General features: G+C 37.2%; 1 protein-coding gene across 1 annotated transcript; it reads left to right on the plus strand.

The window, feature by feature from the left end:
- On the plus strand, positions 1–15023 carry LOC146160569 (DNA topoisomerase 3-alpha-like). Its single transcript, XM_083384968.1, has 20 exons — positions 1–171; positions 436–569; positions 762–837; positions 1638–1798; positions 2906–2997; positions 3076–3246; positions 3721–4000; positions 4758–4962; positions 5159–5227; positions 5701–5817; positions 6137–6266; positions 7565–7678; positions 7971–8136; positions 8587–8730; positions 9742–9864; positions 10279–10386; positions 10652–10931; positions 12060–12265; positions 13129–13301; positions 14116–15023. The coding sequence occupies exons 1-20, from the start codon at positions 70–72 to the stop codon at positions 14277–14279; spliced, it is 3015 nt and encodes a 1004-aa protein (XP_083241094.1). The 5' UTR covers positions 1–69; the 3' UTR covers positions 14280–15023.
- Positions 15024–16740: the final 1717 nt, after the last annotated feature.

Consider the following 16740-nt stretch of genomic DNA (forward strand, 5'->3'; position numbering starts at 1 on the left):
TTGTTTTATGTTTGAACTTGCTTTTAAAAACTTTAAATTGGACTTCTTGCACAACATTTTAATTTCAACATGCCGCGCCAAGGTGGTACTTTTAAAGTTTTAAACGTTGCAGAGAAGAATGATGCTGCCAAACGTATTTCTGCTATTTTATCTGGAGGACACTCCAACAGGGTAAAATAAGTGTAACGTGTTTAAACATTATGACAAATAAAATACTGTGTAATGACAAATAAAATACTGTGATATCTTAACGTTTAAATGTAAAACTGCATCTTATAATATGATGAACAAAAGTGTTCCATACACACTTACATACCAAACTTTTACCACAATAATTGTGTCTTAAAAGGGAAATTGCTGACTAATTGGGCATTTTAGGCAATTGCTTACCTGGTTACAGACAGTAAAGCAGAGTGTTTAATATATATTTGACAGAGAGAAGGATTTTCAAAATACAACAAAGTGTATGAGTTTGGTTACACCATGCTAGGAAGAGAATGCAGCATGGTAATGACATCACTTTCAGGTCATCTACAGAACTATGAGTTTGTTGGAAGCTATAGAAAATGGTATTTTAAAAAGCATTCATTTATATATTTGGTTTAAAATAATAAACTTCTAAACTCTAATATAATATGATTATGTTTTTTATAATATAATATTATTATTATTTGTATTTGGTTTAAAATAATTATATATATAAAATTCCAAACTCTAAATGTTTTTTAATGCTTTATTTAGCAAAATTACATTTTTACCAGGCATTCTTGTCACCCATTAGTATTATTCGATGCGGAACTTGAAAAGTGTGTTACCGAAAACATGGTTAATATAAAGGTTAGTGCCGGGTTTCATAATCTAGTACTGAATTAATAAGGTTAATTTTAAACGATTTTTAAAAGTTTATTATTAACAAAGATTTACTAAAAACAGAAAACAAAAAGCATAAATTACAAAAAGCAGAAAACAAAAAGAAAACAGTTTGAAAAGTTAATGACATCAAAAAAAAGGTAGTGACATCATATTTATTGATGTGTTTTTCTGTCTGACATTCAAGTCATATTAATATACAGCGAAAGCAACCACTTAGATGCAAACAAGCAGGTATGTCACACACTACTTTGGTCGGCCAGGTGCAAGCTGTAAAACCGCAAATTGTTAAGACCGCAAAATAAGTTCACCACATTTAAGAGATCTGCATTAGTTAGGGAGGCCGTTGTTACACAAACACCGTATATTAGCACAACAGCGAGGAACTTTAACTGCGCCTAATTCGGTACCTGAAATAAATGGTTGACATTTTTAGCTATAAGATTGCCTGACTTAGTATTCTGAATTGTGTACGTACTAGACTATTTTATTCTGTGTACATGGCCCTTGTTTCTCTTTGTACGAAATAAACTATTCTATATTTACTTATATGTGGAATGCTCACTTGTTGTTCAGCCAACCTGAATGAATAGAGAAAGCCACTTTACGAAGAAAAATGTTGAATATAGCGTTTTGCATTTGGATTTGGTTAACATTAGCGTAAGACGCATGACAAATAACATAAAAAACATTCGGTTAAAAATATGTAGTAAAATACAGTAAATAATTGTTTTAAATGTTGCATGCCTAATTAATCTTTTTTTTAGAAAACTTTGGAAAAAGAAATTAGAAGTTGCCAAGCTTTGGTAATTTGGACTGATTGTGATCGTGAGGGCGAAAACATTGGATTTGAAATCATCAACATATGCAGAAACATTAAACCCAATGTTAATGTTTACAGAGCAAGGTTTTCAGAAATTACTGAAAGGTGCATAGAATCTTTTTTATGTACTATTTTTATTAAGAAATCTAGGTTCTGTAATTTTAAAGGTGTTTTTAAAAGATACAGCGAGAACCATCAAGAGACCAGCTGAATCAAGTAATTAATGCCAGCAAGGCCAGGATAGAAAAACGTCACGACCTCCGCCTTACTGGGACCGTCACTTTACCAACTGGGCTACGCAGGCTCAGAGGAAAGCAAGTCGAGAAACAAAGATTATACCATTGCCTGCTGCATTCTGTTATTGCCCTTTGGTATGCGATAGCGGCACTCGTGTCATAGTACACCCGGGCCTTCAATACACTAAATATAAATGCAGTTTCGTTTACAAAAAGTATGAAAATATTTGGTTATTTGTACTAACATGATGTAGTGGCCTGGTTGTTTCTCGACTTGTTTCCCTCTGAGCCTGCGTTCACTTGGTTTATGGACGGTTACTGTATGACTGTGGCAGAGCGGATCCATACCCCCCCAAAACCGTATTTTGTGGCTATTATAACTACGTAAAAAATTGTCCGAGTTCTGCGCCTATCTTGCTTATGTTTATAGTTTGTCTCAGCTCATTTAGATAAACATTTAGTTATAGCCCAAAGGCGTCATGCCTCCTTGATCTCATCCAACCCTTTTTTTAAAACGGTATTAAGGCTTTTTTATCGTTTGTGCGATTCGATAACATCTTTGTAAAGTAGCTTTGTATTAAAAGTAGCCCTTCGACAACCTAGTGAATAAAAACAAACGAATTGTGTGGTGTTCTTAATTTGACTTTTTTATGGCGTCACGTTTTAACGTAGTATTGTGTCACGTTACGATGTAACTTGGTAACGTCATTTTGGGAAAAAGTTGTAGTCCTCCAAACGAAATTCCTAGATCCGCACCGCCGTGGTTGTACGTTTAAACCTTGCGACAGGCACTATTTTTTTCGAGCCTGCCTTGACTGCATCATCAATTGACTGATTCGGCTAGTCTTTCTCGCGATGTACTATGGACGAGTGGCGAGTGCCTTTCGCTAATCAAAAGGACGACTTATAAAAGGGCACATTATTATACACGTTTGCATGCTGTTTCATGTTTTAATTTTCATCTTTTTTAATTTAGATCCATTACTTCAGCTTGCAGAAATTTGGTAACTCCGGATAGGAAAGTGAGTGATGCTGTTGATATAAGGCAGGAATTAGATTTAAGAATTGGTAAGTTACTGAACAAATATGCTGTATCTGCCTTTGTTACTCCGGGATTACCACCATGAAATTTAACTAATTTTTCAGGTGCTGCTTTTACAAGGTTTCAAACACTACGATTGCAAAAAGTTTTTCCTCAAGTTCTTAAAGACAAACTAATCAGTTACGGAAGCTGTCAGTTTCCAACATTGGGGTTTGTAGTGGAGCGCTACAAAGCAAGGGAACAGTTTCAATCCGAACCATTTTGGAAAATTGAAGGTTAATAATGTAAAAATGTCTGCACGCTGTCTGCTATTTTCGGTCCTACCCAATTGTTTTTTTTACCACTGATTTGCCTTTTTATTTCTGTACGTTTATAAAGTTCGAATATCGCCGGTCTCGAAATGTTTACCGGGCTACCCAGTACGTTTAACCATGTGTGATGCGTTTGGTCAATTCGTTGCAGTAGTTGCGTAAACAACTAAACATGAATCATTAGCGCTGTACGCAATAACTAACCTTACGTCCATTGCGTTTCAAATGGTTTGTCGCCGGTCAACAAATTGAGTCCAGTAGGTCTGATATCAACAGCTAATTTTTGCTAGGGGGGCGTGTCAGTCTAGCGAGTTGGTGTCCATTAGCATTCATCGGATTGAATTTCACTCGCATTGGCAAACTGGTCCGAACAAAATCTCATCCCTGGTCGATACTTGAACTAGACGAGCAACGACTTATTGATATGTTTTTATTCAGCGTCACACACAAAACAACAAGATGACTCACAGACTATGGTTACGGCCCAATTTCACTGGAAGCGACATCGTCTTTTTCACGAAGCAGCCTGTGCAAGTTTGTACGCAAACTGCTGTGAGCCTCCGAAGCTGGCGGCGGTAGTTGATGTTACTAGCAAGCCTAAGAGCAGGTGGCGTCCGGTTGCTATGGAGACGGTGGAGATGGAGAAGCTGGCATCGAGAAAACTAAGAATAAATGCCAAGGAAACTATGAAGATAGCAGAGAAGCTGTACACACAAGGGTAGGCTGTGCTACTATTGATATATTTGGCTTGGTTATTAAGCCGGGACACCGGCGGCATGCCGTTTGCATAGCAACAGACAGAACGGATTAGAATAGGCGTCGAGCTATGGGCATTACTACAATTAGTTTAAAAAGAAATATTCTACTACAAATGGGAGGAAGAAGGCGGATGGGAGTTTCCTTGTTGTAGTTTTCTCGCGTGCTAAGCGAAGCGAAGCGCACTGTATAGTCCCCCACAGGTAAAAATAAATTCGCTTTGAACGAATCGCGGGTTTTATTGCGTTGTACATTTTGTTTGACGACACAAAATTCAGGTAGATTTCGCAAATTGCGCCTATTGCAACAATAACTACTAGTCCATGTAATTTTTATCATGCCATAAATTTAAGGCGTAGAAACTGTTACATGCCATATTTAACCTGGGCAACCCCGGGTATTACGTTTAGTTGTAACTAAATGGACTATTTATTAAAATCTGTGTGTACCATAAACAAATATTTCGAGGGCCGTATTTTCCCCGCCCGTTATTACTGAAAACGCGTATTTATACTTTCCTTAATGTTTTAAATAGAAATCTATTAACACCTCCTATTTTCCCTCCCAAATACAGGAGATAGAGTGGACATCAGTTTAAAAAAAATGCATTTACAGTTGTGAATTACTGCTAACTAAATATCTCCCTAAACATGTAATAAATTTATGTTTATTTATAAATTCAATGTAGCTTACCAGTCCTTATAAATTAAACTTGACAGATTCATCAGCTACCCTCGCACAGAGACCAACATTTTCCCAAAAGACATCAACCTTTCCGAGTTGGTCGAGCACCAGACCCAGCACCCAACTTGGGGTGGCTTCGCACAGGATCTCCTTGAAATCGGGCCGACACCTCGCAACGGAAGCAAAACCGATAAGGCTCATCCGCCAATCCACCCTACCAAGTACACCAATAACCTGACCGTGAGCAAACTTCCAGTATTTATCTTTAATTTGAATTCCTTTAAATATAGTTAAGCACTACATGTTCATTTTGATTGATATTAATTATTTTATGAAAATAGCAGTATTTATACTCATGGAATATTGTGTTTCTCTACTACGTTTCTGTGTAAATGATAGAAAAGCTACAATTTTCAACGATTTTCTATTTTTTTAGGGCAATGAAGCTCGGCTGTATGAACTAATAACGCGGCATTTCCTTGCATGCTGCCATCGTGATGCTCAGGTGTGCTTCGACAGACTTGCAAAATAGCCGAAATTATACGTGTTTTACAAATTTAATGCAAGTATTTTTTTTTCTTGAAACTTAAGCAGGCCTGACAAGCACTTTTATTAGTTCATGGATAGAAGTAACGTACACCGTAATTAAAAAAGTGTTCAACTATATATGTTGTTTTACAAAATGTACATAGTTGTTCTGTGAATAAATGCCGAAGTATTTCCGGGGGAAACGAAACCATTGGTGTCTAAGCAGAAGTTTTAGTTTGATCGAAGTAAAAAGTATTGCTATAGTTATAGCAAAATTTCAAACGGTCAAACAATACTAAGATAAAAAGTAAAATAGCTGTCTTTAAAAAAACAATCTTTAAAAATAAAAACGATCGTTAGAACTACGTGAGGCACCAACCCAAGCAAACAATCATTTAGTACTGCAGTTTGTACTTTGTTTTGTTTTTTACTCAATTTTTTTGGTTGAAGGGCCATGAAACGTCGGTGGAAATAGAGCTGGGAGGAGAAAAGTTCGTAGCACAGGGTCTCATGATTATCGCAAAAAACTACTTGGAAGTTTACATCTATGACAAATGGAATGCAAAGGTAAATCGTAAATTTGTCTGAAATCGGCACGTTACCTGCTGTTTAGGTTTTGCTTTGCTAAAATTGCCAAACATACATTTTCCAAAAGCTGCCAGTCAACCAATGGACTCATTGTTATTGCAAGACACACTATAAAAAGTTGAACACTAACTAACCCACAGCGCAATTTCTGTGAAAACCTTAATTTAATAACCTGCTTTAATCCAAATAGAAGGGCTTGGTGTGCACAACGTGCCAAAGTTAAGTCGTTGAATAACTGATATCTTAAAGTTTCCACCAACTATTCACCCTCGATGTGTTTTCTGATTTCCACATGTAGGTAATTCCGCTGTATAGAGTGGGCGACGAGTTCGAGCCGACGAGGTTGGAAATGACAGCAGGACAAACGTCATCACCCCCGCTTCTCACCGAAGCAGACCTAATAGCTCTTATGGACAAGCACGGAATCGGTAGATAATCCTGGATTTTAAAATTCTATTGTTGTTTGGTGATTGACAAGTGTTCCTTATAATTTATTACTACATGTCCATGTAATCAAAGTATTCTTTCGAATAACAAAATCTGCCTGAATCCGAATGGTGAAAACAAACGATTCTGGTTGCACATCAATGATAAAGATTAAACTAAGTACAGAACTTAGTAAACCGAAAATCAGTTTGTTTGTATGTAATAAAAAGATAAATATATTTCGCTCTAAACCATCATCATTATCTTATTCAAATAGAAATAGAAGATTATATTTGAATGAGATACTGATGATGCTTTATAGCGAAATATATTTATCTTTTTATTACATACAAAAAAACTGTTTTCGGTTTACTAAGTTCTGTACTTAGTTTAATCTTATACATGTCCATGTGGTCAAATATTTGCGCAAGTCCAAATTATCAAACGTAAAAAGTGCACAAATTGACTACGCGGAAGACTGTTGTTTTCTTTTAGTCTGCTAACGTCAATACTGACCCAAGTCCACCGAAGCGCCACCTTTTCTCTTTAGTCATTCATTTTAATCGGTTCATTTTAATTTGGGACGTTAATGAATTGTTGAAATTCACCTAACTTGAAAATTTTATAAAAGATGTCAGACGCAAAAAATATATTTATTTTTGATACATCTGTTTTTAAAAAACTCACATCTGTTTTTTTCTAAAGAAATACATCTGTTTTCTAAGACAAATACACGTGAACGAAAAGAAAAATGCTTGTAAAAAAATGTTGGCCCTTTTTTCTTAATACGTAGTTCGAAGGCACTTATTTGTTGGCCTCGTATAAAACTAATTAAGTAAAAATGAAATACTGAAGGTAATCTATATAATATGTATATTAATCTATGCAAAATAGTGTTCATGTCGGCCCTAGAAGACGACTGGAGATCGCAATTTGCTAAAAAAAAGCATTTCGTTTTTTTGTGTTAAAGATGCACTTCGAATAAATCTTTGCACAAACCAGCAATTGGGTCTAAATTTTATGTAAGTTTGACAAGTAACCCCTCACAAACATCGCCAATTCACAATAGTTCGTAAGCTAAGAGTTTGATACCCTTATTACATTAATATTTTACAGTTGCATATCAGCGTGGCTGAACTTTTATTATTACATGAATCGAAAAGTCTTATAGAAATAAACAAAATGTCTCTCCTCCCCCCTATTGGATCACTAAAAGGTTGCTTTTCTAAGATGAGCACTATACAAGGGCGTTGCTGTTAACATCCTTTCTCGTCGGTTAATATTTTTTCACAATTTACAGGTACTGACGCCACGCATGCCGAGCACATCGAAACCATAAAGCAGCGTATGTACGTGGGACTCACCAACGATCAGCGATTTATCCCCGGCGAACTGGGAATGGGCCTTGTGGAAGGCAAGTATTTTTTTGTTTCTGTGCAGCGGTAAAAAACATCCCTAACAAGTAATTGACACTCACGAAAACCACCGCAATGTCCAAAGGCTAGGTCGTGTTTGTCAGCTTTCGGGGCATTTTTGTACATACAAGGAAATCGGTCACAGTTTATTTTTCTCAAAAAAAACTCTCAATTTTAACGGTAGTTCTTTCAGAATGGTTTCACGATGTGTGAATGACCAGCTTGTTTTCAGTTTTGGAAGGATACATGTATTGTTTTAAAAGGGGTTTTAAACTCCGATTCTTCTTTAAGGTTACAACCTAATGGGATACGCGATGTCGCGACCCGAGTTACGGGCCGAACTCGAGTCCGATCTGACCAAGATCTGTAACGGAGAACTGAACAAAGACGACGTGTGTCGCCACCACGTGGCCAAATACCGCTCTGTTTTCCAGGAGGCAGTCAACAAAGCCGATAAGTGAGTCCTATGTTCCTAAAGTTACGCGGAACGCGTATTTTTTGACCATATAGTCTTAGACGAGCAACCTTGTCTGACACAGTTACCACTAACCACTAACCAGTTTTAGTTATGGAAAATTCGTCGACAAGCAGTTTTTTAGTTTATGGTTTATAAAATCACACATAACTATTGCCCAAAATGAAAAACAGGTAAATTTTGTGACTGTATGCGGAACTTTTTGGTTTGTCGTTTCTCCTATGCGATTACTATCTAATTCTAAAGCATGTTTTACTTTTTTGATTCAAGTTGAAATTTAAACAAACCGGTTTTATTTAGTGAAATTAAATTTGGTCGTATTAGGTTTATCGCTTGATAACATTATTCACTGGCTGGATAACAACTTTGTTAAAGCATATACGACTTAACGATCAACAACAACTATCCAGACGCATATTTTTTACTTTGCAGATTGGACCAGGCATTAGGGGTGTATTTCGGCGACCGCAGTCAGGTAGAAGCGAGTGCTCTCAACCCTTCCAGCACTTCCGTACCTGTTCGACCGTGTCCCAGTTGCAGCCAGGACATGGTTATCAAGACAAAACGAGACGGAGGGTTCGTAATAACTGTCGAGAATCGCGTAAAAAATAGTTGGGTTATAACGAAATTACCTTGCGTTCGATTGATTAATTGATTCGTTTATTTACAAACTGATAACTATTTTTCGTCTACAACATTTTTTTTCTGGACGTTTATCACCTAGTGGAAATTTACTGTCGCTGCGGAATATCTTGGTAAAAACGTTTTAAACTTGTGGATACTAAATCCTACGAATTATTAAACAAAACTCGCTTTCAGCGCCAGCCGCAGATTTAGATTAAATGTACATTAATATGACAAAAATAATTAATTTCTTCTTAGACCTAATGAAGCACGGTTGTGCGAAAGCTTGTCAAGATTTCAATACAATTTGTCGTTATATAGTGCCACCTGATTACCTTATATAGGCTATTTAGAATTAGAAAAATACGGCTATTTGCAAAAAACGAGAATATAAACTTTGAAAGCTGCGATAATATATCCAAATTTCGCATAAGACCTAAAATCTGCTTGCAAACCACGTGGAAAGTCCTCGCGAACCCCTTACGTGTATCGCACGTTGAGAACCACAAAGTCTACAATCTCATTCTACACCCTATCGCTTTAAATTGGGCGATATAAATCCACCAAACGTAGTTGGATTTTTTTTTATTATTACCTTAGTTTTAAACACTTTGGTGTACTGTTTTAAATTAGCAGTCTATACAATTTACTCTGATTAAAGTAATCGTTACGAACCCATCACCAACCTTTATATATTTAATGTTTATGGTTTTGCTTTTGGAAAAAAAATAGATTAACATGTGTCCTTTGTTGACTTTTTGTTGTGTATATAATCTTCATGTTGTTCTTTTATTATGAGCTATACTGTATGCGAATCTTTATGACAATTACGGTATGTACTAAAAGTTGATCAAAGTCACGAACGTATTGCATTTTATTTAGGACTATTTTACGAACGTTAAGAAAATTTCATTCCTATTAAACTTCTTTACATAAAAATAATTTTTTTCTTTGTTGTTGCAGTTTTATGTTGTCGTGCATGGGATACCCGGACTGTCGGACAGTTGCCTTCCTCCCTAGTTCAGTGCTTGATGCTCAGGTGGACAGTTCTGTGTGCGAGACATGCAGACCACCTCCCGTACACAGGTGCTTAGTACCGACTCTTATACGACTGTCACAATTATTGTTCTTCTCTGTTCTTTTGTGTTTTTCTGCAGTTATTATGTGTTTTTTTTTTCGCTGTATACAGTCTATCGTGTTTTAAAGGGTGGCTAACCTTCAGGCCTTTCGTCACCCTGCACGTTAATTTATTTGTTTCTCGGCATATTTTTCTTTACATCATTACACACGTGCAAAAATATCTATCTATCTGTACTCGATTAAGTAGATCGAAATATATGGCAGATCGAATAATTCGTAAAACGTAAGAATGCCGCACCGAAAAAACCCTTATACTATATAGGTCTAAGCAACCCCTTAGGCTTACGGACTATTTTCAAGAAGCCGTTTATTCCTTTTATGTGCCGTTAAACATAAATGTAACAGCTATATTTAACGCAGGGTAAAGTTGAAAATTCAACGTGGAAGTGTTCCGGCTTACTTCGACTGTGAACAAGTTTATTGCATCGGAGGTTGTGATGAGGATGTGAATAACATACTAGGCATCAGGTAACTTGTGTCTGATATATAGCTAGCTCTGATCATCGTTTAGTTTTTTATTATTCTCTACTTTAAACATTAATTGAACAACTGAGCCATGTTACCCACTTAAGCCTTTTAAAAGAGACTAAATCTGACAAATTTAATGTTCGATTCGCATATTGGACAAACTGACAAAAAGGCTGCCACATTCGTTTTTTAACTGTAAAGGACATTATACAGAAGAAAGAAAAAAGTGCAAAAGTTGCGTTAAAATGTCACTACCTTTCCTTAGGTACAAACTCAATCCGACAAACCAGCAACGTGTTCAGCCTCAAGCTCCCACTTCTCGCCGCCCTCCGCGCACCCAAGCTCAAAATCGACCTCCACCTTCTTCAAGGGGAGGTGGCAGAAGTGGAGCGGGGGGCGAAAGTGGGGGTGCACCCGGGTTTCTCGGCAGAGGACGCGAAAACGAAGGGCATCGTCGCCCGCCTGGTAAAAGAAAGATGCCGCATTCTGGGACAAGTCGCCAGTCGCGGCCTAAGACTGAGTTAAACAATACCCTACGCCAGCAGGTTGGTCAGCTATGTAATCAGATATGTGTTGACGCTGCACGATTGGTCCATATGGACAACATGTGGCCCGCTAAGTTTGTTCGGTTGCTAATTAAAAAATTATTCTAAAAACTTGTTTACATTTTACGGGGTCTTCGGTTGTGCTACACCTTGCATTACATGTTGAAATGGTCTTTTTTCAGGCAAGCTTCCCTACTAACAATTAGGCGTCGAAGCAACAACCTTATCAATGGACTTAATTTTTACAACACTAAAATATAAAAATAAAGTGAAAATTAAAGCGATAAACATGCAATAAAGGAAAACGGGATAATAATTAACATGACAAGAAGGTGATGTTTCACAGACCAGTTAGCACAATTAGGCGTTAAAAAATATAAAGTAGCCGAGGTGATGTCCATGCTAAGCTCTGATTTGAACCAACAGATAACTAAGCAAAGACAACCAAAATATCTCATTGCGTTATGCTAATATTTCCGGCTGATGAAAATTTACCGTATGGGTAGGATTACCATGCTGCACAAACCTTCAATTGGAACAACATGACTTTCGGAATGTTCAATACATTTCATTCAGATTGCGATACTCGATTTTTTTGTCTAACAGTATCCGATCCTATACCAAATTACGTCATTACTATGCTTAAACAAGCGGAATAGATGATAGTAAAACGTTCAAAATGTTTTAAAGCAATTGCGTTAAGAAGTATTTTACCTCGGGTTGTTAACCATTAATTAATTTTTAATAAACTATTCAAGGTAAATTCGTTGCGTTAGATCGCAAATATCGCTGAAAGTCCTATAATTACGTAAAAATATTTTTTATAATAATCACTTTGGAATTGGTAGAGAACCCGTACTACTCTATATCGGGCATCGGCTCCGATTCGATATTATCGAACATCCTTAATAGAGTGTTATGGTTTCGAATTCTTATTTAAACTAACCAACTACTTTCGCTGCCTAAGTATGAGCCTTTAAGTTATGAAGATTTTTATGTTGTTATTTGACCTTAGTAATTCGAACTCTTTAGATTTTGTGATTGATTATCATGGCAGTCTTTACAGTGCTATGTGGTAAATGTGCCCTGTTTTGTTCCTTTAATTAAACTTTATTATTATCCGAGAAGCCTGTTTCCTCCGAGGAACCGCCGACTTGCAATTGTGGGGACGTGTCCCTGCGATTGACGGTTCGCAAAGAAGGTCCCAACACTGGAAGAGAATTCTTCAAATGCCCCAGTCAAGACGGGGGTTGCAGGTTTTTCGTCTGGGCCGACGCCGCCCCTCAACAGAATGAACCTGCTCCAACAAGGATACAAAGCGCAACACATTCCAGGTTTCGGATTTATTAATTGCGCGATTTAAACGTTTTCTTGTTCAAATGCGTTTTAAGGCGAGATGGAATGTACGTATTCCACCGATTTAATTTGGCTTCAGGGTAGTAGTGGCCAACTTAGCGCCCTTACGTTCATATGGTTTACTGCAATACCACTAATAACGAAACTGGGACAAAAACAAACCAACTCTACGAAATGTGGGAAAATATTTCTTTATTTAGTGACCTCTATTTGCACACATAAACTTGTTTCTTTCCAGTGGGCAAAAATATTGTTAAATAATCCAAAATAAAGTTTCGCACCCTAGTTGCGAACCACTGCTCTATGTACATCAGTGGTTCTTTCAGGGAGGGAGGCATTTAGACTATGTTTAGTATAAACAGTGTGATTTTGTTGATGGAGATCTAAGGTTGTGCACAGGGGTTGGGTACCATGTCACGCTCCCCACAAACTGTGCAAAACTACGAAAAAAATGTTTTGCTTCGCACGAACCTGTCATTCATTTATCACAATTATTTAGAGGAAAGAAGGGACGCGATAGCAAAAAGGTGAAGAACCACTGATGTAGATGAATTGATTTACTCGATAGTAGAAGCTTTGACAGAGTGATAGTATTAAACCATTTTACAAAATCCTATTCTTGTTTGTAGAGCCTACACATTTTTGTTAACCTTTAAAATAAACTACCAAGTAAAGGCATGTATGTTAGTGTGAAACAATCGTGGTGATAATAACTATATAATACCATGTTGCTCTTCGTGGGTGAACACAGTAAGATTGAGTGTCAAGCGAAGCTCTTGGCCTCTAAATGGTTGGCCAGCCACCCCTGCCCCGGGCAATTTATATGTTTTGGGTGTTGCAGGCAAACTCAAGCGACGCGTGACCGGGCGGTAAAATGCCGTTGTAACGTCGACGCAGTGGAGCGTGTCGTGCAAAAGGAAGGAGCCAATCAGGGGCGGAAGTTCATGTGCTGTGACAAACCACGTGACCAGCAGTGCGGCTTTTTCGAGTGGGCGGACGATCCGCCGACGCAAGGTACGTTCATTTTCAGGCCATGGCCCTATATATGTTTTCGCAAAATACTTACAAAATGAAATTATTTGTTAAATTAAACTATAAATTCTGTTATTAGCAATATGCGACTCCCTTTTATGCGCCTAATGCAGGGGTAGGCAACCTACAGCCGGCGGGCTGAATCAGGCCAGCCAATGAATACCACCTTCATTACGAAATGGGTAAAAGGCAATTCCTCATGTTTTTCGGCTATTCCAACTAGGTAAACCCGAATAAAAGGGTAATGTCTACCCTGGATTGAAACTATTTTAACAACTATTAACAAAATGTTTCGCTAATCCATTGAATCGGAATGCATAATCGTAAGTTAAAATTTATTACGGTCCACAGAGACGTTTTTGAGCCTGTGACTCGGAAAATGTTGCCTACCCCTGGCCTAATGTGGCAAGAACCATTTTACAATAAACTGTTTTTCAATTTAAACGCAAATGAACCGAAGGTAAAAACTATTATTCAGGTGTTGTTAGAATCAATGCGTTTATCTAGAAATTGTCGCGACAATGTAGGCCCAAATTGCAGACAGGAAATTTCGCTTGATGTAGATCAGCCTTGTTGATATAATTTATTTGTATGGTGGGCTATAGGGCCTACAAAAAAGGTTTACGGCACACGGTAGACCACGACCTGTTTTTATAAAAATAATATTAGCCCACGGAATAAAACAGTTGGGGAACCACTGGGTTATGGGCAACTGAACCAACCTGACACCGTGTGTTTTGTACTTGGCTCTTTATTGGTTATTGCAAAATTCTGACAAGGTCCTTTATTTTTATAGCGCATAGCAGCGGACCTTCGTCGTTAAATAGGCAGAGTGGTCGTCCCGGTGCAAATTCCGTCGGTGGATCTGGCGCTACTGCAACCCGTTCACGCAAGGCCCCTACTTGTGGAATTTGCGGAACACAGGGTCACACAAGACGGGGTTGTCCTGAAAAAGACTAATGTGTGGTTGTACACTGTAGAGTAGTGGTTCTCAACCTGGGGATCGCGAAACCCAAGGGGATCACAATAGGTTGTCCTGGGGGTCTAATAGTTTTGTCTAATATAAACAGGAACGGTTTTATATAATTGAGGACCCGTTTTATGACACTTCAAAACTCTATGTAATGACATTTGTACAAAATTGAATTTTCCTGTAACAACTTGTTTCTTGTACTCGACCAATTCAGGAAAAATGAAGATAACACAAGTTTCTTTACAAACTTACCGTTCGGAATGTCAATTTTCCATTATTACGTAACAACCGCAAAATTAATTTTCTACTTTGTTAAATCCGAACATTCTTGCCTAAGTTTAAAACAATCTTTCAAGAAATGTAAACATTTTTCCGAATTGCGTATGATTGTTAAATGGTTTATGTGTAATACACAACAATTGGGGGTATAGTATTTTGAAAACTGAAAAGGGGGTCGCGAAAACAAAAAGGTTGAGAACCACTGTTGTAGAGTGACTTTAGTTTTGCAGTTCGTTTTTATTGTTGAGGATTTTTCATAATTGCTCTTTATTTTTGTGCAACTGTCGTTCTTCAAGTGTGTTCTGTAGTCGCGTATGCGTCAAGATTGCCATATGTCCCTTGTGCCAAAATGCTGATTACTATCCAAGAAAAGGATGTCTATTGACTGCGGTGCTGCTCTTCGTATTGTGCTTCATTTTTGTTTTTTGTTTATTTCTTAGCTTATACAACCAAGCCACTTAATTCGAGTATGTTCACCTTTTTCTGTGCTACAGTTTTAAAATAAATTTTATAATTCAAAAACCTTGCCATGTATACAGAATTGTAATTGATACTACAACGCCGATTATAGAGCCTATTCAACAGAATAGTAAGGCGTAATGTGACGTCAATAGCGAATCAAGGGGGACAATATTTAACTAGAATACCGCGAATATATAATAAATAATTTAAATAGAATTTATGCTGTCTTTCTAAATTAAGATAACTTCAAGTGCCATGTAATCCATTTAATAATTTTATTAATAGTTAGACAAAATTCCCGGCGTTGCTTACGATTTATCCGTTTTTACATCGATTTGTATTTCTTTAAGTTTTATTTTTTGTGTCTCAAACTTTTTCAACGTAGCCTTCTGCATAGCCTTGCACTGGCTATGTTAGGTTTATGTCGCTTTGCACTGTATGAAGTTTTTTGTGTAACAACATGTTATAAATAGATTTTAAAACACGAAACAAAATGCAAGGTACACATTCTGCTTTGGCAGGCGCTCGTCGAACTTCTAACTATTCGCAGCTGATTTACGTTATTATATTTGCGGCTGAGTTTTATGGCAAGCAAAGAAATGGAAAAAATATGACGAAATTGTACTGGTTTGACCACTCCGGTACGACACGATTCACTTGGTAATGAAATTTATAATATTTAATTTAAACCGTACTGTACTATATGGAGTGATACATTTAAAAAAAAGAATTTTTAGTGTTATAAAGACTTTGACTTGCCTGGCGCACCATCTTAGATGTCACAAGAAATAACCCTAACCACTTTTAACGTTACATAGTTAAACATTTTGACGTTTATTAGAGAAAAAGAAACATTCACTAACATATTAAGCTCTTATGAAATAGCACCATCTTAGATTTCACAAGAAATAACGCTAACCACTTTTAACGTTACATAGTTAAACATTTTGACGTTTATTAGAGAAAAAGAAACATTCACTAACATATTAAGCTCTTATGAAATAGGCTATCCACATTTATAAAAATAAGACCCTTATTTTGAAAATAAAGTTATATTACTTAATTTATGCGGTTTGCGTTTCATTAGAATTTTTTAAACTTCTAGACAAGACAGCGGAGTCGGACTTGGGATTTGACGGATTCGATTTATTTTGCTGGAAACCGACTAGGGACTCGAGTCCGATTTGCGCATGTGCATTCTGCAACAGTAGTAATTCAAAACCAATAACATCGCAAATAGTTTATAGCAGTGTTTCTTAACCTTTTTTACTTGGGGCGCACTTAGCATTTGAAAACGAGGCGGCGCACTTTGCAAGCGAAGCGAGCGCGAAATTTTTGAGGTGTACCTCTATTTCTCTTAAATTGGTTGCAATTTTTTATTATATAGGCTTTATAGTTGCATATCTTTAGAAAAACTCCAGCCTTGAGACCAAAATAAGAAACATCAACTTATAAAAGACAGTTGGAATAAGAGCATAAGACTAAAACCTAATAGACGTAATTATGACGAAATCGGAATCAGACCAAAATGGCCAAAACACGGCCTTTTTAACCTTTTATCTAACCCCAAACACCATCCATAACTATCACTAACTCCCCGAATATTTTCAACCCTAACCCCATTCCTAGCACCACCAAAAAAATCCGGGACCAAAACAGCGGCGCCCAAATGCCGACAGCAAACATCCAAGGCCAAACAGGTGTCCC

The sequence above is a fragment of the Ascidiella aspersa genome, chromosome 3 (genome assembly GCF_963924565.1).
Source record: "Ascidiella aspersa chromosome 3, kaAscAspe10.2, whole genome shotgun sequence".
Taxonomy (NCBI): domain Eukaryota; kingdom Metazoa; phylum Chordata; class Ascidiacea; order Phlebobranchia; family Ascidiidae; genus Ascidiella; species Ascidiella aspersa.

What these genes read in the sequence shown, in the direction of transcription:
- LOC146160569 (XM_083384968.1), top strand. Translation starts at nt 70, where the DNA reads ATGCCGCGCCAAGGTGGTACTTTTAAAGTTTTAAACGTTGCAGAGAAG. An exon ending in GGAATTAGATTTAAGAATTG is followed by an intron (nt 2,998 to 3,075) that starts GTAAGTTACTGA and finishes CTAATTTTTCAG; the next exon opens with GTGCTGCTTTTACAAGGTTT. An exon ending in GCTGCCATCGTGATGCTCAG is followed by an intron (nt 5,228 to 5,700) that starts GTGTGCTTCGAC and finishes TTTTGGTTGAAG; the next exon opens with GGCCATGAAACGTCGGTGGA.